The sequence below is a fragment of the Mesoplodon bidens genome (assembly GCF_964165515.1).
Source record: "Mesoplodon bidens genome assembly, chromosome: 10".
Lineage (NCBI taxonomy): Eukaryota > Metazoa > Chordata > Mammalia > Artiodactyla > Ziphiidae > Mesoplodon > Mesoplodon bidens.
The window spans coordinates 65,083,416-65,110,195 of NC_138172.1; the positions used below are offsets into that span (position 1 = coordinate 65,083,416).

Consider the following 26,780-nt stretch of genomic DNA (forward strand, 5'->3'; position numbering starts at 1 on the left):
CTAAGGATGTTTCCCTAGCGCCGGTGTGAGTGTGAAGGCAGGGGTAAGTTTCCAGACTCCCTTCCAATGAAAACTGAAAGCGGTGTGAATCACACACACGGAGCTGGGAGGGACGCCAAGCCCTCTGACGTCACGCAGGTGAGGAATCACTCCCTTAATAAGATCAGGAGGTTGGCACCAAGAGAAGATGAGTCCCACAAATTAAGGTCCCACAAATTAGGGGAGGAAAAAAAAAAAGGAGGCTAGAATCCAGCTCTCCAAGTTTGGAATCAATCACTCAGAAGGCAGCGCGCACTTGAGAGCAAGCCTGAGATGTCCTGGAAGGAAACCATCCACTTTCTATCTCCCATGACAGACAGCGCTTGTTACAACATCGGTGCGTCTGCTCCCCAGCCAGTCTGTGTGGAGCACACAGACCCTCCGACACCGTTAACACCCGAGACAAGAAAGGCAGACTGCTTTGAAGCAGAAGAGCCAACCCAGGAGTGAGGGAGGTGCCTCTATGAGTCTCACATTCCATTCAAGAGAGATCGTACCCTTCTGCTCTCCAAGGGCACAGTTTCTCTCTGATAACCGCCTCCACTGTTCCATGCCATTGCCAGTCTGTTGCGTTCCCACTCGCAGTACCCTCCCACCCGGACTGGTCTGGGCATCCTCTGCCCACGTCTGTTTACAAACCATGCCTCCATCTTTCCCTCCAGTAAACATCGCTCCAGTCACGGAATCAGACCCCTCCTCTAACTCCAGTGGCTCCCTGATGGCTACATAAGCACAAACTCCTCAACCGGCATTGAATTGGGCCTGATCGATTCTTCCAAGTTTATCTCCCACCTAATATACATCCTGTGAGCCCCACCCCTGCATTTCCTGCCTGTAGGAAATCAGACTACATTTCTACTAATTTCATGCCAGGCCCCTGAGGTTCTTCCACTTTTTCATGCATTCCTTTTAACAATGGCTTTGTCTCCTTTTCTTTCTGTCATCTGTGAAGACAGGAAAATAATTCTGATTATCTGGGACTGTCTGATGTGTTTAGTCCTGGCTTAATAGAAGGTTATACAAGCGGGCAAATGAGATGCTGAAATAACCATTAATAACATGACCAGTGGCGTGTTAATTTCTTTGTGTTTGGGACATGGCATTTTGCACATAATTGTTTATGTACATCTGTCCACACATATACTCTCCCCCTGCATGTCTAATAGCTGATATTTTCAAGTTTATTGAAGTATAGTTGATTTACAATGTTGTGTTAATTTCTGCTGTACAGCAAAGTGATGCAGTTATACATATATATATATATACATATATATTCTTTTTCATATTCTTTTCCATTCTGGTTTATCACAGGGTATTGATACCATTCCCTGTGCTATACAGTAGGACCTTGTTTATCCATCCTATATAGCTGATATTTTATTACTTTCTTAATAACTCCCTGGCGTCTTCCCCCCATCCTTTGACTCTTAAGTAACTAGAATCCTCTCAATCAAGATTTCTCATAATTTCCTAGAGAAATCTAAGTGTTAATCAAACCCTTGCCCACATCAGTTACTGTTCTGTCCTATCCTTTTCCCAAATGCAGCCAAGACCTCAGAAATACACTCAATTTAGTTCCTTAGTTGCATTAGTCGTGGGTGATGTCAATGGTAATTCCAGCACTATAACTACAACAATTAGAATGTTACTTAAGTGCTTTTTTCTAGTGTTAGGCTTCCCTACACCGATACACATTTCCCACCCGAAGTGCACGGTCCCACCATGACAGGTTCACACAGCCCAGCAGACAGCTTCTGAGTTACTGTAAAATACACACACCTAGACCATCATGAAATATATTCTGACTTTAAACCCTGGCTGTAAGAGACAGCAAAGAGTAAAATTCAGTAATAGATGGAGAAAAACAAAGTAAGGGGAAAAATGCCCGTGTGTTGTTGTTAGTTCAAGTTTCTCTTTCAACTGACCAGAAAGCGGGTCCTGCTTGCTGGGACCCACAAGGTGACCATGACGTACTCAGAAGCCCACACGAGACTCCATTTCATTCCGAACATGGTTCCCACACTTGGTAACAGCAGGAAAAACATGAACAGCGTGTGACATTCCAGCTAAACCATAGCAACACTTGGAAAAAATATGAAATAAAAGCTTTTTGCATTGCTTTTACATCAACTATTACAGGGCAAACTGGGGTCAACTTATCCCAAAGCACTTGGCACATCACAAACAGTGGCAGAAACTTCTACCATCACAATCTGGCATCTTGGTAACTTCCAGATTTTCTGGGCTTCAAGCAGGCAAGCCAAGCATAAAGCAAGGATGAAATAAAATGCAGACTTCAGGGCTTCCCTCATGGCGCAGTGGTTGAGAGTCTGCCTGCCGATGCAAGGGACACGGGTTCATGCCCTGGTCCGGGAGGATCCCACATGCCGCGGAGCGGCTGGGCCCGTGAGCCATGGCCGCTGAGCCTGCACGTCCGGAGCCTGTGCTCCGCAACGGGAGAGGCCACAGCAGTGAGAGGCCCACATACCGCAACAACAACAACAACAACAACAACAAAAAAGGCAGACTTCACGCACTAAAGGATATATTTACTATCTTTAGAAACGGTGGGTTGAGGCTTTCAGTTTTTCTACAGCAATGCAGCACCATGAATGCTCAATATGTTTTTCCAAATCTTTTTTTTCAACCAACGTTTTGATTTTCAACATCCCTCCTACAGAAAATCTCATGTAGAGGAAGGAAACACATGAAGGTGGTGGTGGTGGCTTTACATTTTGGGGGAGACAGTGTGAAATTACCACTCACCTGAGGTAATTCTGACAGTTGATTTCCATCCAACCAGAGATCCTTTAGATGTAAGAGAGCGCCAATCGATTCTGGCTAAAACAAAAAGCAATGTTATGGTAACAAAGCTCCAATTTCCAGCCTTCCATTAAGAAAGAACCCTAATTCAACAGTTAGTAATGGGGTACTGCAGAGGTCGTTTGTTGGTACTTCTCCAATATCAGCCCCCTCTTCCTAAAAGCATCCCCAACGCTCCCCAAGAATGACAGCTGTTTCCACTGATGCCCATCATCTCTAGCCGTGACCCTCCACCCCTGAATCGTAATTCTTAACCTGTGTGAACTGAAGCACATTCTCTAATGCTGCCAAGCTGCATCCGTGGAAACACTGGCTTACAAGCATCCCTACAGATCTCCCCCAAAATACTTTGTGATCGTGACTAAGGACAAGGTGAAACTCAAATCTCTCTTCAGTACAGACTTACCAAATTATATATTTCATTGTTTCCTAGATCAAGTTCTTCTAGTCTCCGTAGCTGGGTTAGAGAGCTATTAAAAAAAAAAAAACAACAACAAAACAAAAAAAAACAAAGGGAGGGAGCTCTTAGGACTTAGAAATGCTGAGCAATATGGCATTCCTCACTTGGACTAGTTTCCCAAAATAAGATTCATCTGGATTTTATGGTCATAATTATTGCACAGGAAGGACTATTGAGAGAAGGCTGGCATCTCTCAAATTTTCCAAAAGACACAGAATTTCTTTTTGACAAGATACTGTAGTACTTTTTTTTTTTTTAATGCTTCAAGAAGTTCATTCAGTACATAACCCCCTCTCCTTTTCCCCAGAGACTCACTCAGGGAGATATGTAAGAAGATTCTCTCTCAGTTCCAGTGAAGCCAGGTTATAAAGACTAGAAATGAACAGAAGGAAAAAGTATAAGGAAAGTTCCTGAGATTCTTCCTACTCCACTCCCCCAAAGTACACACTCCACAAGGAGCAACTCTTAATAAGACCTTGTACGTCACTTCCCAGGGGAAAACATCTATGACCACCTCCACCCCCACTGAAAACAGCATCATCTCCACTTCCCAAGTTTTAATATTAAAATAAAAAGAGCAGTATCATCACAGTAAGTCACTCTCATGCATATACTTTGTACAGTTGATATGTGAAAATAACTCTCTAGCCCTTGAAAGACAACCACTCCCAGGACCAAGATAGCAGCCGAATATGTGCTTCTAGGCTCTAGAATGTCGAAAATGTGCTGTTGCCATAAAAACAGGAAAGCCTTTAATCTCACGGAGCTCTTCTTACAAACATCAGTGAGAAACCATGCCCGTTTGAAAGCAGTGGGCATATCGGTCCAGAAAGTCCACGTGCTCTACTTAAGACCACAAGTTTACAGGGCAAGGGAGCACTGAGATGCAGGAGGACTCAAGTAATAACACACTCCACGCGGTGCCCACGATGCGAGACTGTGGTCAATAAGCAGCAGCTGTGGTAATGTTGCTTTTACTCTTAATAAACCCCGAATGGCACTCTTTTCATCAGATTCTCCTGCCTCTCGGCTGTAATCCATGTCTATTAGGAACACGGTGCAAGGAGACAGATGCTCTCCCCAGATGCCGACGATCTGGGTGGCAGTGGCAATTCTGAATCAGCAGACACCACACACGTCCAAGTATGTCAGCACTGGCATGACGTACTGATTCAGTAGATCATCAGTTGGTCTATTTCTCCAGCAGGCACTGTGCTAAGCTCTAACCAATAGCGAACTCCAGCTTTGGCTAATGTCACCAGAGTAACGACCAGATTTGGAGGGCATTTACATGTGAGTGCACAGAACACGGGGAGTCATACATCATCTCAACACTCTCATCTGCCTTAATCCTCTGTACTCCTTCCAACATCAAAGCCAGAATCGTGGTCACTGACAAAGCCGGTTTCATAATATCAGAAAATGTAAATTTGATTTTCAGGAACAATACATATACACACGTAAAGCCCATGGGCTTGAAAGTGTATTTGAACTATACCAGGAAATGCACAGATATGGTATTTCCTCCTCTAATTTTAGAGAACTAAAACTAATTTTAGAAACTGAGTAACGGTTTTCACAATTAAAGCAAGAGCAAACAAATACAACTCTTTATAACATACTTTTTTTTAAAAAAAGTCAATATCCCTGCTAATAAGTAATTGTGAATTTAATATCAATTAGTCTCTCCCCAAAATGTACCAGGTGGGAGTCGCAGCTACCCAGTTCTACTGCCTCTGGGCCAAGCCTTTACGTAGAAGAAATAGAACACGGGAGGAAGAGGGTGCACTATCTGCCCCCAAAAGCAACCTGTAGATGAGGGGGAGACGTGACGTTACGCACAGTAAAAGTAAAAACTTAAAAACAAAGGGCTTTGTTTTCAATTTTAAATGTTCCTGGAACCGCTAGCCAGTTTTATGGGGAAGGTGATCATCATTTGGCTGTTTTCACATTTCTATTTTAAAAACCAGATAGAATTGTCATTTTATCTCTTTAATGTTCATTACTTTCATGCCTCTTTTGACCCACTAAAGACAACCACTAATGAAAGGAGGGGAAAAGTCCTTCTTTGCTTCAAAATCTTTACTCCCTGGGCATCATCAAAAGCATCTTGCAAAGAAGCAGTGTCACCCAGGCCCTGCTACTGAGTGTTGCACCAAGGTCTGCAGCCCTGGTCTGAGGCCTCCTGCCTGAAACAGAACAGAGCTGGGACCCACCCGCCACCTGGGACGCCACCTGGGGCAGGAGACGCTGGGTGAGGCGCCTTACCTGTGTCATCTCTGGACCAGGAACAACCAGCACATTGTCAATACCACTGGGGTGACACCATTAGGAAAGTGAGGTCCATCAGACAGCGGAAAAGCCACAATTCAAATCTGGTGAAAGCCAAAACTCTGCCCTCTCCCTGAGGAACACCATTCTCTGGAACTCTCTCATTATACTTTACATTTTAAAAACACCTGTCAGCGACTTCCCTGGTGGTCCGGTGGCTAAGACTCCACACTCCCAATGCAGGGAGCCCGGGTTCGATCCCTGGTCAGGAAACTAGATCCCACATGCCACAGCTAAGAGTTCACATGCCGCAACTAAAGATCCCGCACACCACAGTGAAGATCCTGCATGCTGATCCCACGTGCCACAACTAGGACCCGGTGCAGCTGAATAAATAAATAAATAAATGTTAAAAATAAAATAAAATAAAATAAAAACACCTGTCAATTTGGGGCAAATACAGGAATCTTACCTCCTCAACCACACCAAGGACATTGGGGTTTTTGTAGATTTATGTCACTTTAAAAATATAACACATTTTGAAATTATCTCTAAATTTTGTCTTAAGGGGAAAAGGCACGGGCCACAGTTACTGAAAGCAAATAATTCTTGAGCGAAAATGCTGCAAAAACACCAACAGGCTTGTGAATATATAGAGCTTATAATAACAACATCACCTATCGTGCTAACACCCAAATATAACACCCTGTTATGTAAGAAGGTTCTGACTATAAAACCTCTTAGTTTCTATCATTTGGGGATAGTAGGGAAATGTGGATGCATGGGTGTTAGTTACAGTGACAACAAAAAAATATCCTATTTTTGTAACCTTTCAAAACTCAAAAATTAATTTAAAATAAAGTGTATAAAATAATATCCTTTCTGGGGTGATGCTTCCCCGTTATCTTAAACTATTTAAACTGAAGAAACTGGGATATTATAATCAGACTCTAGGGACCCACTGATGAAAGGTCATCTAAAAAGAGTCTGAGAGGAACGAGGGCCATCCCTCACAACTACTTGGATTTGCTTGGCTGAAGTGCTTCATCACAGTGCCTCAATTCCCCTAAAATGAATACAATCATATCTATTGCAGTAAATAGGGCATGATATATATTCCCTTCAAGTTAACAGAGCCAGTTTGGTACCTTGCTTCCTTGAGATAGCCCTGTGCCCAAACTCAATCAGGGGCCTCACAAATATGTGTGCCCCGAGTCAGGGTCTCTGAAAAGATTGCTATAAGATGCTATCAACCACAGGAGTCATCTCCTCTGCCCAAAACCTCCTCCAAGGACAGGCCTACAGATGGGGAGCGGCTGGCACTGGCCAACTTTTAAGGATACATCGTCCATAATTGGTGACTCGAGGAACAACAATGAATAAAAAGCAAAGACAGTGGTTTGACTACAGACGCCCACCTCCCACGTAAGCCCAAACCTCGGAGTGTATCCTGGACTGGTTGTTCTCAGTTCGATCATTAACTGATTCTCGAATGAAACTATGGGTTTGGTTCTCATCAGTAACTTGCCCTGGACAGTCCCAGACCAAACACAGAATCCTACCAGCCCCTCCAGAACGTGGTTCTCCAGGCCACTCTAGGAAGAACTGACATAAAACATGGTCTGCTTGAATGCAGGTTTAGACCAGAGACATTAAGACCAAAATGAATGGACGAATGATCTCCTCCCCTGGCTTTTCCAAATACAGCAGCTTCGATCAAGACTTCAGGATGGGAAGACGCTGGGGAGGTCGTGAAGGAAGAGCTGGCTGCTGCCAAGAAGGTCCTGCTACAGCTCCTGAGTTTACCGCTACCTAACCTGAGGTCAGGACTGGTCTGAAGGTGGCAGGTGCCATCTGTGTCTTTTCAGCGGTTCCCTTCGGAGACTGGAGCCCTCAGCCTGCCACGAACACGGGTCTACAGCTTCCACTGCTCAGGCCTCCGATAGTGTAAGGAATATAAAGATGGAACACCCATTGTAATCCGTAGCACTTAAAAAATGGATACTGGCCTATTCTACTACGAAGATGTCTTATGGAATTTAAAAAAGTGATTTAAGTGCATGACTAGAAGACTTTCTCATGAAGATCTTCTTCCAGAAGATATTTTTTGAGACAGGCAATATACCTGTAACGTCCATGTGGAAGAGAGGCTCTTGGTGCTCCAGCCAGGCATCAGGGCTGAGCCTCTGTGGTGGGAGAGCCAAGTTCAGGACACTGGTCCACAAGAGACCTCCCAGCTCCACGTAATATCAAACAGCGAAAATCTCCCAGAGTTCTCCATCTCAACGCCAAGACCCAGCTCCAATCAATGACCAGCAAGCTACAGTGCTAGACATCCTACGCAAAACAATTAGCAAGACAGGAACACAACCCCACCCAGTAGCAGAGAGGCCGCCTAAAATCATAATAAGGCCACAGACACCACAAAACACATCACCAGACGTGGACCTGCCCAACAGAAAGACAAGATCCAGCCTCATCCACCAGAACACAGGCACTAGTCCCCTCCACCAGGAAGCCTACACAACCCAATGAACCAACCTTAGCCACTGGGGACAGACACCAAAAACAATGGGAACTACGAACCTGCAGCCGGCGAAAAGGACACCTCAAACACAGTAGGTTAAGCAAAATGAGAAGACAGAGAAACACACAGCAGATGAAGGAGCAAGGTAAAAACCCAACAGACCAAACAAATGAAGAGGAAATAGGCAGTCTCCCTGAAAAAGAATTCAGAATAATGATAGTAGAGAGGATCCAAAATCCTGGAAATAGAATGGAGAAAATACAAGAAACTTTAACAAGGACCTAGAAGAACTAAAGAGCAAACAAACAGTGATGAACAACACAATAAATCAAAATAAAAATTCTCTAGAAGGGATCAATAGCAGAATAACTGAGGCAGAAGAACGGATAAGTGACCTGGAAGATAAAATAGTGGAAATGACTACTGCAGAGCAGAATAAAGAAAAAAAAATGAAAAGAATTGAGGACAGTCTCAGAGACCTCTGATACAACATTAAACATACCAATATTCGAATTATAGGGGTCCCAGAAGAAGAAGAGAAAAAGAAAGGAACTGAGAAAATACTTGAAGAGATTATAGTTGAAAACTTCCCTAATATGGGAAAGGAAATAGTTAATCAAGTCCAGGAAGCACAGAGAGTCCCATACAGGATAAATCCAAGGAGAAACATGCCAAGACACATATTAATCAAACTATCAAAAATTAAATACAAAGAAAAAATATTAAAAGCAGCAAGGGGAAAACAACAAATAACATACAAGGGAATCCCCATAAGGTTAACAGCTGATCTTTCAGCAGACACTCTCCAAGCCAGAAGGGAGTAGCAGGACATACTTAAAGTGATGAAGGGGAAAAACCTACAACCAAGATTACTCTACCCAGCAGGATCTCATTCAGATTTGATGGAGAAATTAAAACCTTTACAGACAAGCAAGAGCTAAGACAATTCAGCAGCACCAAACCAGATTTACAACAAATGCTAAAGGAACTTCTCTAGGCAGGAAACACAAGAGAAGGAAAAGACCTACAGTAACAAACCCAAAACAATTAAGAAAATGGTAATAGGAGCATACATATCATTAATTACCTTAAATGTAAATGGATTAAATGCTCCAACCAAAAGACATAGACTGGCTGAATGGATTTAAAAAAAGACTGGTATATATGCTGTCTACAAGAGGCCCACTTCAGACCGAGGGACACATACAGACTGAAAGTGAGGGGATGGAAAAAGATATTCCATGCAAATGGAAATCAAAAGAAAGCTGGAGTAGTAATTCTCATATCAGACAAAATAGACTTTAAAATAAAGACTATTACAACAGACAAAGAAGGACACTACATAATGATCAAGGGATCAATCCAAGAAGAAGATATAACAATTGTAAATATTTATGCACCCAACATAGGAGCACCTCAATACATAAGGCAAACACTAACAGCCATAAAACGGGAAATCGACAGTAACACAATCATAGTAGGGCACTTTAACACCCCACTTTCACCAATGGACAGATCATCCAAAATGAAAATAAATGAGGAAACACAAGCTTTAAATGATACATTAAACAAGATGGACTTAATTGACATTTATAGGACATTCCATCCAAAAACAACAGAATACACTTTCTTCTCAAGGGCTCATGGAACATTCTCCAGGATAGATCATTTCTTGGGTCACAAATCAAGCCTTGGTAAATTTAAGAAAATTGAAATCGTATCAAGTATCTTTTCCAACCACAACGCTATGAGACTAGATATCAATTACAGGAAAAGATCTGTAAAAAATACAAACATATGGAGGCTAAACAATACACTACTTAATAACCAAGAGATCACTGAAGAAATCAAAGTGGAAATCAAAAAATACTTAAAAACAAATGACAATGAAAACACAACGACCCAAAACCTATGGGATGCAGCAAAAGCAGTTCTAAGAGGGAAGTTTATAGCAATACAATCCTACCTTAAGAAACAAGAAACATCTCAAATAAACAACCTAACTTTACACCTTAAGCAGTTACAGAAAGTAGAACAAAAAAACCCCAACGTTAGCAGAAGGAAAGAAATCATAAAGATCAGATCACAAATAAATGAAAAAGAAATGAAGGAAACTACAGCAAAGATCAATAAAACTAAAAGCTGGTTCTTTGAGAAGATAAACAAAATTGATAAACCATTAGCCGGACTCATCAAGAAAAAAAGGGAGAAGGCTCAAATCAATAGAATTAGAAATGAAAAAGGAGAAGTAACAACTGACACTGCAGAAATACAAAGCATTATGAGAGATTACTACAAGCAACTCTATGCCAATAAAATGGACAACCTGGAAGAAATGGACAAATTCTTAGAAATGCACAACCTTCCAAGACTGAACCAGAAAGAAATAGAAAATATGAACAGAGAAATCACAAGTACTGAAATTGAAACTGTGATTAAAAATCTTCCAACAAACAGAAGCCCAGGACCAGATGGCTTCACAGGCAAATTCTATCAAACATTTAGAGAAGAGCTAACACACATCCTTCTCAAACTCTTCCAAAATATAGCAGAGGGAGGAACACTCCCAAACTCATTCTATAAGGCCACCATCACCCTGATACCAAAACCAGACAAACTGTCACAAAGAAAGAAAACCACAGGCCAATATCACTGATGACTATATGAATATAGATGCAAAAATCCTCAACAAAATACTGGTAAACAGAATCCAACAGCACATTAAAAGGATCATACACCATGATCAAGTAGGGTTTATCCCAGGAATGCAAGGATTCTTCAATATATGCAAATCCATCAATGTGATACACCATATTAACAAATTGAAGGAGAAAAACCATATGATCATCTCAATAGATGGAGAGAAAGCTTTCAACAAAATTTAACACCCATTTATGATAAAACACCCTCCAAAAAGTAGGCATAGAGGGAACTTACCTCAACATAATAAAGGCCATATATGAAAAACCCACAGCCAACATCGTCCTCAATGGTGAAAAGCTGAAACCATTTCCACTAAGATCAGGAACAACATAAGGATGCCCACTTTCACCACTATTATTCAACATAGTTCTGGAAGTTTTAGCCACAGCAATCAGAGAAGAAAAAGAAATAAAAGGAATTCAAATCAGAAAAGAAGTAAAGCTGTCCCTGTTTGCAGATGACATGATACTATACATAGAGAATCCTAAAGTTGATACCAGGAAACTACTAGAGCTAATCAATGAATTTGGTAAAGTAGCAGGATACAAAATTAATGCACAGAAATCTCTTGCATTCCTATACACTAATGATGAAAAATCTGAAAGTGAAATTAAGAAAACACTCCCATTTACCATTGCAACAAAAAGAATAAAATATCTAGGAATAAACCTACCTAAGGAGAAAAAGTCCTGTATGTAGAAAATTATAAGACAGTGATGAAAGAAATTAAAAATGATACAAACAGATGGAGAGATATACCATGTTCTTGGATTGGAAGAATCAACATTGTGAAAATGACTCTACTACCCAAAGCAATCTACAGATTCAATGCAATCCCTATCAAACTACCACTGGCATTTTTCACAGAACTAGAACAAAAAAAATCTCACAATTTGTATGGAAACACAAAAGACCCCGAATAGCCAAAGCAATCTGGAGAAGGAAAAACGGAGCTGGAGGAATCAGACTCCCTGACTTCAGACTATACTACAAAGCTGCCATAATCAAGACAGTATGGTACTGGCACAAAAAAAAAAAAAAAGAAATATAGATCAATGGAACAGGATAGAAAGCCCAGAGATAAACCCACGCACATATGGTCATCTTATCTTTGATAAAGGAGGCAAGAATATACAGTGGAGAAAAGACAGCCTCTTCAATAAGTGGTGCTGTGAAAACTGGACAGCTACCTGTAAAAGAATGAAATTAGAACACTCCCTAACAACATACACAAAAATAAACTCAAAATGGATTAAAGACCTAAATGTAAGGCCAGACACTATCAAACTCTTAGAGGAAAACATAAGCAGAACATTCTATGACATACATCACAGCAAGATCCTTTTGGACCCACCTCCTAGAGAAATCAAAATAAAAACAAAAATAAACAAATGGGACCTAATGAAACTTAAAAGCTTTTGCACAGCAAAGGAAACCATAAACAAGACGAAAAGACAACCCTCAGAATGAGAGAAAATATTTGCAAATGAAGCAACTGACAAAGGATTAATCTCTAAAATTTACAAGCAGCTCACGCAGCTCAATATCAAAAAAACAAACAACCCAATCCAAAAAATGGGCTGAAGACCTAAATAGACATTTCTTCAAAGAAGATATACAGATTGCCAACAAACACATGAAAGAATGCTCAACATCATTAATCATTAGAGAACTGCACATCAAAACTACAATGAGATATCTCACACCGGTCAGAATGGCAATTGTCAAAAAATCTACAAACAATAAATGCTGGAGAGGGTGTGGAGAAAAGGGAACCCTCTTGCACTGCTGGTGCAAGGTGTAAATTGATACAGCCACTATGGAGAACAGTATGGAGGTTCCTTAATAAACTAAAACTAGAACTACCATACGACCCAGCAATCCCACTACTGGGCATATACCCTGAGAAAACCATAATTCAAAAGGAGTCATATACCACAGTGTTCATTGCAGATCTATTTACAATAGCTGGGACATGGAAGCAACCTAAGTGTCCATCAACAGATGAATGGATAAAGAATATGTGGCACATCTATACAATGGAATATTACTCAGCCATAAAGGAAACGAAATTGAGTTATTTGTAGTGAGGTGGATGGACCTAGAGTCTGTCATACAGAGTGAAGTAAGTCAGAAAGAGAAAAAAACAAATACTGTATGCTAACACATATATACGGAATGTATGAAAAAAGAAATGGTCATGAAGAACCTAGGGGCAAGACAGGAATAAAGACACAGACCTACTAGAGAATAGACTTGAGTATATGGGGAGGGGGAAGGGTAAGCTGGGACAAAGTGAGAGAGTGGCATGGACATATATACACTACCAAACGTAAAATAGATAGCTAGTGGGAAGCAGCCGCATAGCACAGGGAGATCAGCTCAGTGCTTTGTGACCACCTGGAGGGGTGGGAGGGAGGGAGACTCAAGAGGGTCGAAATATGGGGATATATGTATATGTATAACTGATTCACTTCCTTATAAAGCAGAAAGTAACACACCATTGTAAAGCAATTATACTCCAATAAAGATGTTAAAAAAAAAAAAAAAGATTTCAGGATGGAGCCTTCCCCATCAAGGCAACCTGGTCAATTCCACTCCAGCATCTCTGTATACCTTTCAGCAGTACCAAGTAAAGGACACGCTGCTGAGAAGTGATGCATTGGGGGGACCTGAATGCAATTCTGTCTACTTCAGAGGCCAGGCTCTTAACCACAGGCCAAGAGAAACTCCGCATGCATTTATCAGCTGCTTCAGTCAACACGTGGTATTATAGAGATGAAAGAAAGCATCCAGTACTTCTAATACTTTTACAAATGTGACCAAAGATTAGACACTGAGATGCAAATTGAGAATGACTGGTCTTTAATCCTCCGACCTCTAATAATGATATCAGCAGATTACTATACAACAGATACTGGTGCAAGCGCTTTCCAAGAATTAACTTTTATGGATGAGAAAATGGAGGCACAGAGAGGGGACCTGAACAAGGTCTTCCACAACTGGGAAGGGGCAGAGCCACGATTCACCAGGGAACCTGCATTTTTAATCACCATCTTCTGCCATCTCTCACCCTTCAGTTTGTGAAGTCAACTTTGTGAATAGGTAATCCATGAACCTACATGTATGTAAAACAAAGTATTCAGTAATAAGTCTCCTCCTACTTCTGTCTTTCATCTATCTGGTTTCCTACCACCTAGACCCTCTCACTAGAAATAACCCTTTTTGTTAGATATTTATGTGTTCACCCAGAGTTGCCTTTTATGCAGAGACAAACAGGTATGAATATATACGCTTATCCTCCTTTTTTTCACACGAAAGGTAGCATCCTATACAGAGCAGATATTTGTCTCCTTTCTTATCTGTACACCCCAGTATTTTTTTAATTGCATAGTATCTCTCTATCTATGTAGACCTTAATTTTTTTAACCACTCCCCTAGTAACAGATCTTTTACCCTTCAATTTTAATTTCTGGCAAATTAAATTTCTATGTGATACCATCGGGAGGACCTCATCCTCCTCCTACAAAAACCACTATTTTCTATCCTCCCTTCACTCCCGCAGTTTTTACCACCAAATGGGGCTTAAAAAAAGAAAAGAAAGACAAACACCTAACAAGCTCCTGCAGAAAGAGTGTGCACAGAAGTCTTTCTTTCCAGAACACTGATCTTAATGTTCCTACACGGTCCCTGAGAGCAGGAGTTATAACAAGAGTTATACTCTTCTGTAAGCCAGAATGTAGGCCAACTAGATTTTTAGGATTCTATTTCAGGGACTGGATGAGGGGTTACTTTAAAAAAATTTACATCTGTTCTCCACTATATTTCAAAAATTCCTTTCTAAACCACTTGGATTTTTTTTTTCCATTTTGGTGGCCAACATCATTAAGAAAGTAAAGAATAAAATAAATTAAGGTGCCCCAAGCGAACAAATGGCAGTACAATATTAAACCATTAAAATATAAAATCTGTAAACATTTACAGCAATAACATTTGACTGGAATGGGGGAGAAACACACATTCATAGTGTTTCTGCTTTTTTAATACCAGATTAGTATTTAAGAAATCTCTAGTTACAAACTTCCTTATGGTGGCTTTGTTCTAGAAATTTTTCTAAAATTGTTCATTTTGCTTTTGGAACAACAAATATTTTACAGAAATTTCTGGGCCTCAAAAAAAAAAAAAAAAGACCATTAAATACAGTAACAGTTTTCAAAAAGATTGATTCCTCTCAGGCAGCACGTACTAACAGGTCACCATTCCCAAGGGCAGCAGACACAAAATCACAACCACACGCTTGACTTCAATCTGCCAGAGAACCCAGGACTTATCTGCTTCTTCCACTTCTATTAGCATATGGTGACAATCAAATCTTTATTGATAATAACCATTTAGTGACTGACCACTGGTTTTTGGGCACCATGCCAGTCCATTGCTTATATTTCTTCTTCTTAAAGAATGCTCTTTTTCAAGGAGAAAATTTAATTAAACAGAGTAGAGATGTCTAGACATATTGAGGCTAACTTAACTTTTTTTTTTTTTTTCTGATGGCACCAGTTTCTTTAATGGCAAAGGATATGGAATCTCATGGAGCCAGATACACAAAGTCAAGACGCAGCAGCTCCCGATGGAGGCAGAGCCTCCCCAGATTCTCAAAATCCTCCACAAGTTCCCGATGGGGCTTCTATATCCTCCCTACCCCGCCCCCATCCCTCCACAACACCTGGACCTTTTGGAGGCTCTGGCTGTGCAGACCTGCTGATCAACAGGTGCCAGTAACTGAGACAAAACGACTTCAGCACATTGCCTGTAAGGCTACCTTAGGGAGGAGTGCCTGTAAGAATAAACCTAGGTCCATTTCCCAGGTATAGCATCATCCCTCGGCAGCACCAGGCTCGTTTGCCTAACGTCCATTCTTTTTTTTTTTTTCATTGAGATATATTTCACATACTATAATATCCACCTTTACAATGTGTACTATTCAGTGGTTTTCAGTATATTCATAAGGCTGTACAATCACCACTACCTAATTCCAGAAAATTTCCATCATCCAAAAAGAAACTTCAGACCCATCAGAAGCCATTCCTTATCCGCACCCTGTTCCCCTCACCTGGCCCACCCCACCCCTGCCCCTGGCAACCACTAATTTAATTTCTGTCTCTACGGATTTACCTATACTGGACATTTCATATAAATGGAATCGTACAATATGTGGCCTTTTCTGTCTGACTTCCTTACTTAACATGTTTTCTAGGTTTATCCACATTGTAGAATGTGTCAGTACCTCACTACTTTTTATGGCTGAATAATATTCCATTACATAGACATAAGCACATTTTGTTTATCAGTTCATCACTGATGAAAATTTGAGTTATTTCTGACTTCTGGCTATTATGAATGATGCTGCTATGAACATCCATGCACACATTTTTTATAGACATATGTTTTCTTTCTTTTTAATATAAATGTATTTATTTATTTATTTTTCGCTGCACTGGGTCTTTGTTGCTGCACTCGGGCTTTCTCTAGTTGCGTCGAGTGGGGGTTACTCTTTGTTGCGGTGCACGGGCTTCTCAATGCAGCAGCTTCTCTTGTTGTGGAGCACGGGCTCTAGGCGTGCACGTTTCAGTAGTTGTGGCACGTGGGCTCCAGTAGTTGTGGCACGCAGGCTCAGTAGTTGTGGCACACGGGCTTAGTTGCTCTGCGGTATGTGGGATCTTCCCGGACCAGGGCTCAAACCCGTGTCCCCTGCGTTGGCAGGCGGATTCTTAACCACTACACCACCAGGGACGTCCCTAGACATATGTTTTCAATTCTCTTGGGTAAACATAACAAGGAGTGGAACTGCTGGGTGATATAGTAACTATGTTGAACTTTTTGAGAAAGGACCTGCTCCCTCAAATGAGGGGCTGCATCTTTTTTATTGAAGTATAGTTGATTTACAATATTGTGTTAGTTTCAGGTGTACAGTAAAATGATTCAGTTATATATATATATATATATATATATATATATATATATATATATATATACACTTTTTTCAGATTCTTTTCTATTATAGGTTATTACAAGATATTGAATATAGTTCCCTGGGCTATATAGTAGGTCCTTGTTGTTTATCTATTTTATATATAGTAGTGTGTGTCTGTTAATCCCAATCCCCTAACTTATCCCTCGCCACCTTTCCCCTTTGGTAACCATACATTTGTTTTCTATGCCTGCAAGAGTGTTTCTGTTTTGTAAATAAGTTCATTCATATTACTTTTTAGATTCCATATATAAGTGATATCATATATTTGTCTTTCTCTGTCTAACTTACTTCACTTAGTATGGTAATCTCTAGGTCCATCCATGTTGCTATAAATGGCATTATTTCATTCTTTTTTACGGCTGAGTAGTATCCCATTGTATATATATATCCCATCTTCTTTATCCATTTGTCTGTCAATGGACATTTAGGTTACTTCCATGTCTTGGCTATTGTATTAAATAGTGCTGCTATGAACACTGGGGTGCATGTATCTTTTCGAATTAAGAGTTTTCTCCAGATTCATACCCAGGAGTGGGATTGCTGGATCATACAGTAACCCTTCTTTTTTTTTTTTTTTTTTTTTTTTTTTGCGGTATGCGGGCCTTCTCACTGTTGTGGCCTCTCCCGTTGCGGAGCACAGGCTCCAGATGCGCAGACTCAGCAGCCATGGCTCATGGGCCCAGCCACTCCGCAGCATGTGGGATCTTCCTGAACCGGGGCATGAACCCGTGTCCCCTGCATCAGCAGGCGGACTCTCAACCACTGCACCACCAGGGAAGCCCCCTTTTTTTGTTTGTTAAGGAGCCTCCATACTGTTTTCCATAGTGGCTCCACCAATTTACATTCCCTAGGCTGCATCATTTTAAATTCCCACCAATAATGTATAAGGGTTTCAATTTTTCCACCAACATTCATTCATCTTTTTGATGACAGTCATCTAATGGGTGTGAAGTGGTATATCACTGTGGTTTTGATTTGCATCTATCTGTTGACTAATGATGTTGAGCATCTTTACATGTGCTTATTGGCCATCTGTATATCTTCTTTGGACAAATTATTCAAATTCTTTGCCTCTTTTTAATTGGGTTATTTGTCTTTTTAGTGTTGAGTGGTAAGAGTTCTTTATGTATTCTAGATATATGATTTACAAATATTTTCTCCCACTTGTAAGTTGTCTTTTCACTTTGTTGATAGTATCCTTTGATGCACGAAAGCCTTTGATTTTGATGAAATCCAATTTGCCCATGTTTTCTTTGGTTGCTCAGACTTCTTATGTCATATCTAAGAAACCACTGACTAATCCAACGTCACAAAGATTTACCCCTATGTTTTCCTATCAAAGATTTAACTCTTACATTTAGGTCTCTGATCTATTTAGAGTTAATTTTTGTATGTGGTGTGAGGTAGGGGTGTGACTTCATTCTTTTGCATGTGGATGGATATTTAGTTGTCCCAACAGCATATGTTGAAAAGACTATTTGTCCTCATTGAATTGTTTTGGCACTCTTGTCAAAATTGGTTAACCATAAATGCAAGGGTTTATTTCTGAATTTCCAATTCTATTCCATTGATCTGTATGTCTATTCTTATGCCAGTATCACATAGTCTTGATTGCTGTAGCTTTGCAGTTAAGTTTTGAAATCTGGAAGCATGACTCCTCCAACTGTGCTCTTCTTCTTTAAGACTGCTTTGGCTATCCTGAGTCTCTCATATTTCCATATGAATTTTAGGATCAACTCATCAATTCCTACAGAAAAGCCAGCTAAGATTTTGATGGGGATTGAGTTGATCTGTAGATCAATTTGGGTACTGTTATCTTAACAATATTAAGTCTCCTAATCCATAAACACAGGATGTCTTCCCATTTATTTAGGTCACTTTTAACTTCTTTGAACAATGTTTTGTAGTTTGCCGTGCACATGTCTTACATTTCTTCTGTTAAATTTATTCCTAAGTATTCTATTCATTTTGGTGCTTTATAAGTGGAATTGTTTTCTTAATGTCATTCTGGATTGTTCAATGCTATTATATAGAAATACAACTGATTTTTGTACATTCATCTTGTATCCTATAACCTTGCTGAATTCATTTATTAGCTCTAATAGTTTCCTGTGGATTCCTTAGGATTCTCTATATACAAGATCATGTCTGTCTTCAGGCTACCTCACCTTTGATAAGCAAAAAAATGCAGTTTGTGATTTACTTGAGTAGAAATTGATACAACTGGTCTCAAGAAAAATATTTTCACTATGAACAAGCTCTTTTGAGAGAAAAATTCATTCACACTTCGTACCAACGTTTGAAAACTCATTAAAGCAAAATTATCCTTTCAGGCTTGACCGGTAGAATCTTCCAGGTGTGTTTAGCGATAGGATAGTAAAAAGTCATTGTCACTTGGCACTGTTTTCAAGGGCCTATCTGAAAAATCCGTTCTATTTGGACAGTTTTCTTAAAGTCCATCCCGGACTTGGAGCTCTACTCTCGAAGGTCCTATGAAGGTCTCCCTCCTCCTCCACCGCTGCCCTTCTGTGCTAAGTGTCACCTTCGATGATAAAGTCCTTTACTTAACTTTACCCCAACTTTTTCTAAGAGGGATTTAAAGAGGTCTTTAAAAAGTGCAAATATGCAAAAAGTTTCATGAATGAGAAAATGAGGGCCGGGGAAGGGAGGAGGAAACTAGTGTGCTCAGTGCGGTACCTGCAGCAAAGGAAATGCAGCTTTTTCCAGGGAGAAACCAAGTTCAAACCCCCTCTCTGCCACCCACTAGTGACACACACACACGGGCAGATTACTTACCCCCTTTTTACAGACAAAGCTAATGAAACCAGGGATGGTTCATGCTAACCTGTGAGTAGGGTGCTGTAACAGGACAGGTGTGCCCATCAGAGCATCGCCCCACCCCCCACCCCCACCCACTGTGCATGCCACGCAGCACCTCTGCCCCCAGGTCTCCGGGTCCCTTCATTCCATGGAAACTAACACAGCTGCTCTCGCTGATCGTGGGAACCAGCTCTGAGCTTTCTGGCAACAAAAGCAGAAAGGGAAATGTGATAAATGTCAGAACTGTTATTAAAAGGAAGATGCTTACAGTTCTCCCGGTGAGGCATTTTTCCCCCTAAAAAATAAATATTTTAAAAATCTCTCCCTAGTGTCTCCTTATATGGGGGAAATTAAGCAATATTAATGGGTAATAATTATTCTTCAGTAGAAGATTTCAGGGCAATGGAAGCAGGTTCTTTTCATAGTTGTTTCTTTATGTCAACCTTTTATAGAAACTATATAGCATTTAGCCCAAAAAGTGACCATGGAGGGACAGGTTAACGAGGTCCCAGCACAAAGCTTCTGGAACCTAACTGGATCATCTACGATGTCAGTTTGGAAACCAGCAGCATGCAGGAGGTAACACTGTGCACCCCGTCCCACGAAATTGTTCAGCGTGTCAGAGCCACGGCAGGGTCAGTATAGACACAAAGAGGGTCTCAGACCCAGAGCCCCATGGCTACAGGAGACAAGGTGGCCTGGGTGCACACGCTAACAGACACACACACACACACACACACACAATCAAACACTGAACTAGCCTTCTGTGTGCAGACAAAGCACTCAAGGGCTGATTGTGTGCGCGATGTGGGGGGAGGGGAGGGGCGGTCAGGGAATCTGAGTCTGGGATCTATTTCACCTCTTCCAATCACTGGAGAAGGTTTCATGAAAGAGGCAGAATTTCAACCATTAGGTGGGGAAAAACCTCAGCCAGTTTGGAAAGAGAGGAGGCAGGTAAAGAATTCTGAAGTTCACTTTCATAAAAGGCTTTGAAGCTCTCTGCTTGGTTTGAGCAGAGCTCAGTGGGATCTACAACCCAGTGAAGACTCCCCAATGCATGCTGCTACAATAAACAAGCACCACCAAGCATCTGAAACAGGGGTCTCCAAACTTTGAGTGAAACACATATAAAGCAGACTTTTTAAATGAAAATATTATATGTAACACCGATACAAAAAAAAAAAAAAAAACTTTAAAGGTAATAGCAGAGCTGTGCTGGTGCAAACAGGGACCAGCAGAGACCATGAACCAGGGCACTGGTCCACACTCTCCACAACTCCCGGCAGAGACTTACCGGGAACACCTGGGGGCCCAACAAGGCAGAGTTTGAGAACCACTGGTCTCTGGCTTAAGGGACTCCCAAACAGTCTGCTCTAGAGTGGTGGTCCCCACACGTTTAAGAGTAAATCTTCATAATCCTTCTATTTATTTTAAAAATATATATAGATGCACTATGTGCCATTATATTGTACACATTATAAAATATATAAAAACAAAAAATTTTAAGTAGAAGATAAAACAAAAGAAAAAATATTTTTAAATATTTTACTAAAGATACAAAAATCTTTCTGGCTCTCCTTAGTGAAAGCAATGAGACTGAAAATACTGTATTATGTAGTAAATCTTTTGTTTTACATTTGGGGACAAAACTGATTCTAAATGATTTGATACTTGTTTAATGGCTGTAACAGGTGAAAAAGACACCTCACAAAGTTACACTGATCCAAGAACTGTGTCATCAGCTGCACTTATTAAATCACCCTATGACCAATTTTTTAAAATTTCTTCTGATTATGGAAAGGTCTTTGCTGAAATTCAGCTGATAAATTCCCATCTTCCCAACATCAAACACTTGCTCACAAAGACTAATCAGAAGGTGTATTTTTCTATTTTTAACAAAGGGGTTTTAAAACACCCATTGAAGGTGAGTTCGTTTCCCGCTCTTTGTTAGGTATCACCTTTCCTTTGAAGGACCAAGTAATGTAGTACTCACGGGCCATCACAGAAAAGAGTCAGCAAATTTGAGACACTTTTATTCTAGTGAAAGAAAAATGTGTGCTTTTGCACGAAGTAACCCGTATAACTCTCTGTGGTTCAAAAGATTTTCCTGATCATTTCTCATCTCGCCACAAGTATTATAAAGATTCTACTACTTGAGAGACTTGCTTTATCAAGGTAACTGCACTGACGGTTACCTGGCATGTAGTCACGCCCTGCAGGACATGAACCACCTGGGCGACCCTGGCTGCTGCTCATCACCAACAGCTGATGCTGCAGACTCCCAAGCACCCAAACAGTGCACTCAGCAATTCTGACGGCAGCAAGCTACTGTGCACTGAGGCAAACTCACAGGACCTCTGTATGCCTGTTGAGGACAGTGCCTCTTTGCAAAGCGGTGATGAACGCCGAGCACGTGGAAAAGGAAATGCCGTGGTATTTTGAGAAGCTGGGCAGGTGCCCATCGGGTATCCCACCTCCCACAGCACAGATATGGGGATGTTTAAGAATGAAATACAAATATTCAGTCTTTCAACGTATACTGTTACTTTTTCGAACAGCTGCTAGGTTGTTAGGACAAAAATGCTTATCGAGTTGTTTGGACCTGACTACTTAAAAAATGGACTGTTAGGTGTCGCTAGGGGAATGAGAAGAAAGTCGCTGAGTCCCTCAGGGCCGCGGGAGGCGTCTGTCCTACGGTGATGGGGGTGGAGTGGGGGAAAAGCAGGCCTGGGGCCAGGAGCGCCTGACTCCAGCTCCAACTCTGCCATCAACGCCCGAACGCTCTTCAAACTGCCGTCAGCGAATCACACGGGATGGGACAGGGTGCCCTCAGCTCCGAGGCCCTGCAAGGCTGCCTGTCCGAAAGGCTGGACTCTCTCCTCCAGGCGGAACACGCCCACCCGATCCTGGAGAAACCCACAGCTCTCCCAGTTAAGGCCACGTGCCGTGCCAGGTGCCGAAAGGAGACACCGAGATCCCGTCGTCAACTGAGGCTCAAAAGGCCAACACTGGGCTTCCGTGGTGGCGCAGTGGTTGAGAGTCCGCCTGCCGATGCAGGGAACACGGGTTCGTGCCCCGGTCCGGGAAGATCCCACATGCCGAGGAGCGGCTGGGCCCGTGAGCCATGGCCGCTGAGCCTGCGGGTCCAGAGCCTGTGCTCCGCAACGGGAGAGGCCACAACAGTGAGAGGCCCGCCTACCACAAAAAAAAAAAAAAAAAAAAAGGCCAACGCTGAGGTAGCTGCCCCATCTGACCAAACAGGCAGGGTTAATTTATGCCCAAACCTCCACTTCAGAATCCACAGAGACAACAGTGAGTATCCGTCATGCAAGTGGCCATTCGATGTCATTTTCCTACTTTTTTTAACACCCCATCTTTGCGCCTTGTTTACAATACCATACTGTCTCTGAGAAGTATTCTGGTTACTAAATATTTGGTTAAATGCTCCAGAGCAACCATGTGGGATGTGGGAATCTTCGGGAAACTGAAGAGTCCCTCCCAAGAGGAAAGTCGGTGTCAAATAACGATTTGTTTAAAGTACAGTATGCTTATGCAAACAAGAGATCTCCTGGACAGTCACCAACTCAGCCGTTTCAAGTGCCTTTTCAGCACCGTCCAGGGCACCAGAGGGGTCCAGTCTTCCCCAGGGAGGAGTCTGCTCTCCGTTTCTTTCTACTAAGTGAGAATGGACACATAAACCCTAAGTCCAACAGAAAGAAACCATGGAGTCTCTTGCTACGGTAACAAAACCAGGAATAGGAAACTTCCCATTTCCCATTAACTTTCACCAACTGACCTAATAAAAATCAGTTGATTCACTCCTCTGCCCAATATTCTTACTTTCTGGGTGATTACTCACCACAGGGTTCAAGTTCAAAGTGGCATTTTATTTTGGAAACAAGCGGTATATATGAGGCTGTAATAATAACACAAGCTGATTAAATCTAAACTTGAAACAAAACAAAAAACTGCCCTTATTACTGATCAAAAAAGCAGATACACAAGAAACGCTGAACGCTGACAAAAATAAGCATAGATATTAACAGAAAAGTGGCATAAAGCCTATTGTAAATTATCCTGAAAGGATTGTTAAGTAACATTTTCCATAAAAACAATGCAGTAGGGAGTGAGAGGGAACTCTGGTTTAATAAGAACATATTTCCTCTCAAAGCATGAAACCTGTTTAAAAAGACATGAATGAGGGGATGGAAGGGGCAGCCATCAGGCCAGTGGGAGGCCGGGGAGAGTGGAGGAGGGTCTCAAGGGAATTAGATTCCAGAGACCCCGAGGGGCACGAGGAAGGCAGCAGCAGTATTTCAGTGGCTATTATATTAATTAGAAATATATGAAACTTGACACAGCAAGAGTGCAGTGCGTGAAATCCACGGCAAAACACTGTTAATTTCCTCCACGATGGGTACCATGAACTCAGGGACCCTCTTGTCTCTGTCCTCTCTCGAGAGCTAAGCGGCACAGTTCTTAATCAGCACGTGTGCTGGCCCAGTGTCCAAGCATCAGCGTGAACCTCAGAGGAACACAGACCTGCAGACGGAAACAGGGCAGCCAGCCGTCCTCCTCCTGCAAGGAAGGGACGCAGGGGGCTTCAGATGTCTGGCAAGAGAACCTCTGCAGAACAAACCCAGATACACTGCAGTTCCCCAAAAGGCGAGCTTCTGTTTTATCTTAGAACTTAGGCAGGACGGGTAAGGCCGAGAGAAATCCTTTATGACAGCAGGACACACTGGTTCACCAGTGTCGGCTGGCCACAGTGGGCTTTTAAGTGGTCAAGCGTGAGCCACCAGACTGCTTTAAGCCAGTGTCTGTCCTGAAGGGATGGAGAAGACGAGAAGACCTACTAAGATAATTCCATCAATCAGTTCATCTGTGGGAATGTGCAAAAGAACACTGATTCACCAGCATACAGTTTCTCCACAGGGTTTTATTTCTTGCCATGGCCGTCCTCCCCGACCTCCGAGCCAGCATCGTGGACACGTGCCCGTCCCATCCCACCCCTCTCCCCAGCCCCACCCCCAACACACACACCACGCCTGCTCTCCAGACACACCACCCTAACTCCCTGTTCCCAGGTCCATGGCACACAAATATTGTCAGACAGAGCTGTTGTTTAGGGCACATGCCCTATGTTTCCAATGAAATTACTAGTAGTCGTTTCTAACAGTACTTAATAACCACCTATATGACACATGCTACTTCGCTTCAGTTAACTACTCTGGAATCCATCGGTTTAGAGAAAACTTCAAAACAAATTAGGTCTTCCCTGGTGGCGCGGTGGTTGAGAGTCCGCCTGCCGATGCAGGGGACACGCGTTCATGCCCCGGTCCGCGAGGATCCCACGTGCCGCAGAGCAGCTAGGCCCGTGAGCCATGGCTGCTGAGCCTGCGCATCCGGAGCCTGTGCTCCACAATGGGAGAGGCCACAGCAGTGGGAGGCCCGCGTACCAAAAAAAAAAAAAAATTAGGTTTTTCACTAGTAACAAGTAGCAGCATCCTTTTTAACCATTAAAATATAGGGGCAACTGGATGCAAAAACGCAGAGGCTTTCTTGAGGGAGATATTGAAGACTGGCTAAACGGCTTTCTGAGTAGAAAAACAAGACCTGTAAAAGCGAAGGAAGTGGAGTTGATGATATAAACGCCCTTTCACCCTGTATATGCAAACTTCACATAAAAACTTACTTGCCAATATTTTCAGGCAGAGACTGCAGTGAGATGTCATTTACAGAAAGACATGTCAAATTCTGCAATTCGGGAAAGCTTTCTGGCAATCTAAAACAAAAAAAATATTGTTACAGTTGAAAAAGAGAAGTGCATATATGGTGTATACTAACATAAATATAAAGATTTCTTCTGTATGCTGACTGAAAAAACCTCCTAAAATTACTTTATATATGGCACATTTGTCTTGTCTTTCTATTTATAAGGAAAAAATAGCAGTACAGCAGTACAGGGGTATGATAAATACTTGTTGACAGGGTGATCCAGAAGGAAAGATATTCAAGCTGTAAGAATAAAGGAGAAACAATGTTGTGAGCCTACCGAGTGTATGGCTATGAAAGAAAATGATAAATAGTTCCTGCAGCTGAAAGTGCCTAAGAGCGAAAATACTTTATTGATTAACAGAAAATAGAAATTTTAGTCTACAATATTATAATAAAACACAAGACAGTGGCTTGATTTTTTTTTCCTGTAGCTTATAATACCCAGAGCAAAGCTACAGATTACTTACAATTGATCAGCTGACAGCTAATTGCTACTTTCTTAATATTTTTCTTTTCACTTGATTTGATATGTCAATCATGTGAGATGATTTATGTTTCACAACGTCCTACACAAAGAGAAATTCTGCATACTTCCCTTAGACTACTGAAGAGCGAGGATTCAAAATAAAAGTATTATTTAAATACCTGCAAAGAAAGTTTACTTTCAATATTTCTATGGTTACTAGTATTTGGAGAGGAAAAAACACAAACTGAAAGCAAAAAAAATCTCATTGCATCTAAAATGCTGAAGGTCCTTATACATAAATCTGCTAAGATGGAGAAAAGAACACATAACTCATTTTTTTGCAGGGGGTGGTGAGGACTTCTTGCCTTAGTGATAGTCCCTAGATTGGAATCTTTCATTTCTTTCCTCTTTCTAGAGCTCTATTTACAATAGCCTGGAGATGGGAACAACCTAAATGTCCATCATCCGATGAATGGATAAAGAAGATGTGGCACATATATACAATGGAATATTACTCAGCCATAAAAAGAAACGAAATTGAGCTATTTGTAATGAGGTGGATAGACCTAGAGTCTGTCATACAGAGTGAAGTAAGTCAGAAAGAGAAAGACAAATACCGTATGCTAACACATATATATGGAATTTAGGGGGAAAAAATGTCATGAAGAACCTAGGGGTAAAATAGGAATAAAGACACAGACCTACTTGAGAATGGACTTGAGGATATGGGGAGGGGGAAGGGTAAGCTGTGACAAAGCGAGAGAGAGGCATGGACATATATACACTACCAAACGTAAGGTAGATAGCCAGTGGGAAGCAGCCTCATAGCACAGGGAGATCAGCTTGGTGCTTTGTGACTGCC

At 41.5% G+C, this 26,780-nt stretch overlaps 1 protein-coding gene across 2 annotated transcripts in view; it reads right to left on the minus strand.

Moving 5' to 3' along the window:
• The window catches only part of LRRC1 (leucine rich repeat containing 1), a 128,916-nt gene that overhangs the window by 26,335 nt on the left and 75,801 nt on the right, over positions 1–26,780 (minus strand). The window contains exons 4-8 of one of the 2 annotated variants that reach the window (XM_081245129.1): positions 25,370–25,459; positions 24,217–24,252; positions 3,638–3,694; positions 3,269–3,332; positions 2,806–2,880 (exon numbers count right to left, since the gene is read on the minus strand). In XM_081245129.1, the coding sequence (XP_081101255.1) occupies positions 2,806–2,880; positions 3,269–3,332; positions 3,638–3,694; positions 24,217–24,252; positions 25,370–25,459 (322 nt within the window). The remainder of the gene's footprint in view (positions 1–2,805; positions 2,881–3,268; positions 3,333–3,637; positions 3,695–24,216; positions 24,253–25,369; positions 25,460–26,780) is intronic. The other variant, XM_081245128.1, reaches the window with a different exon arrangement.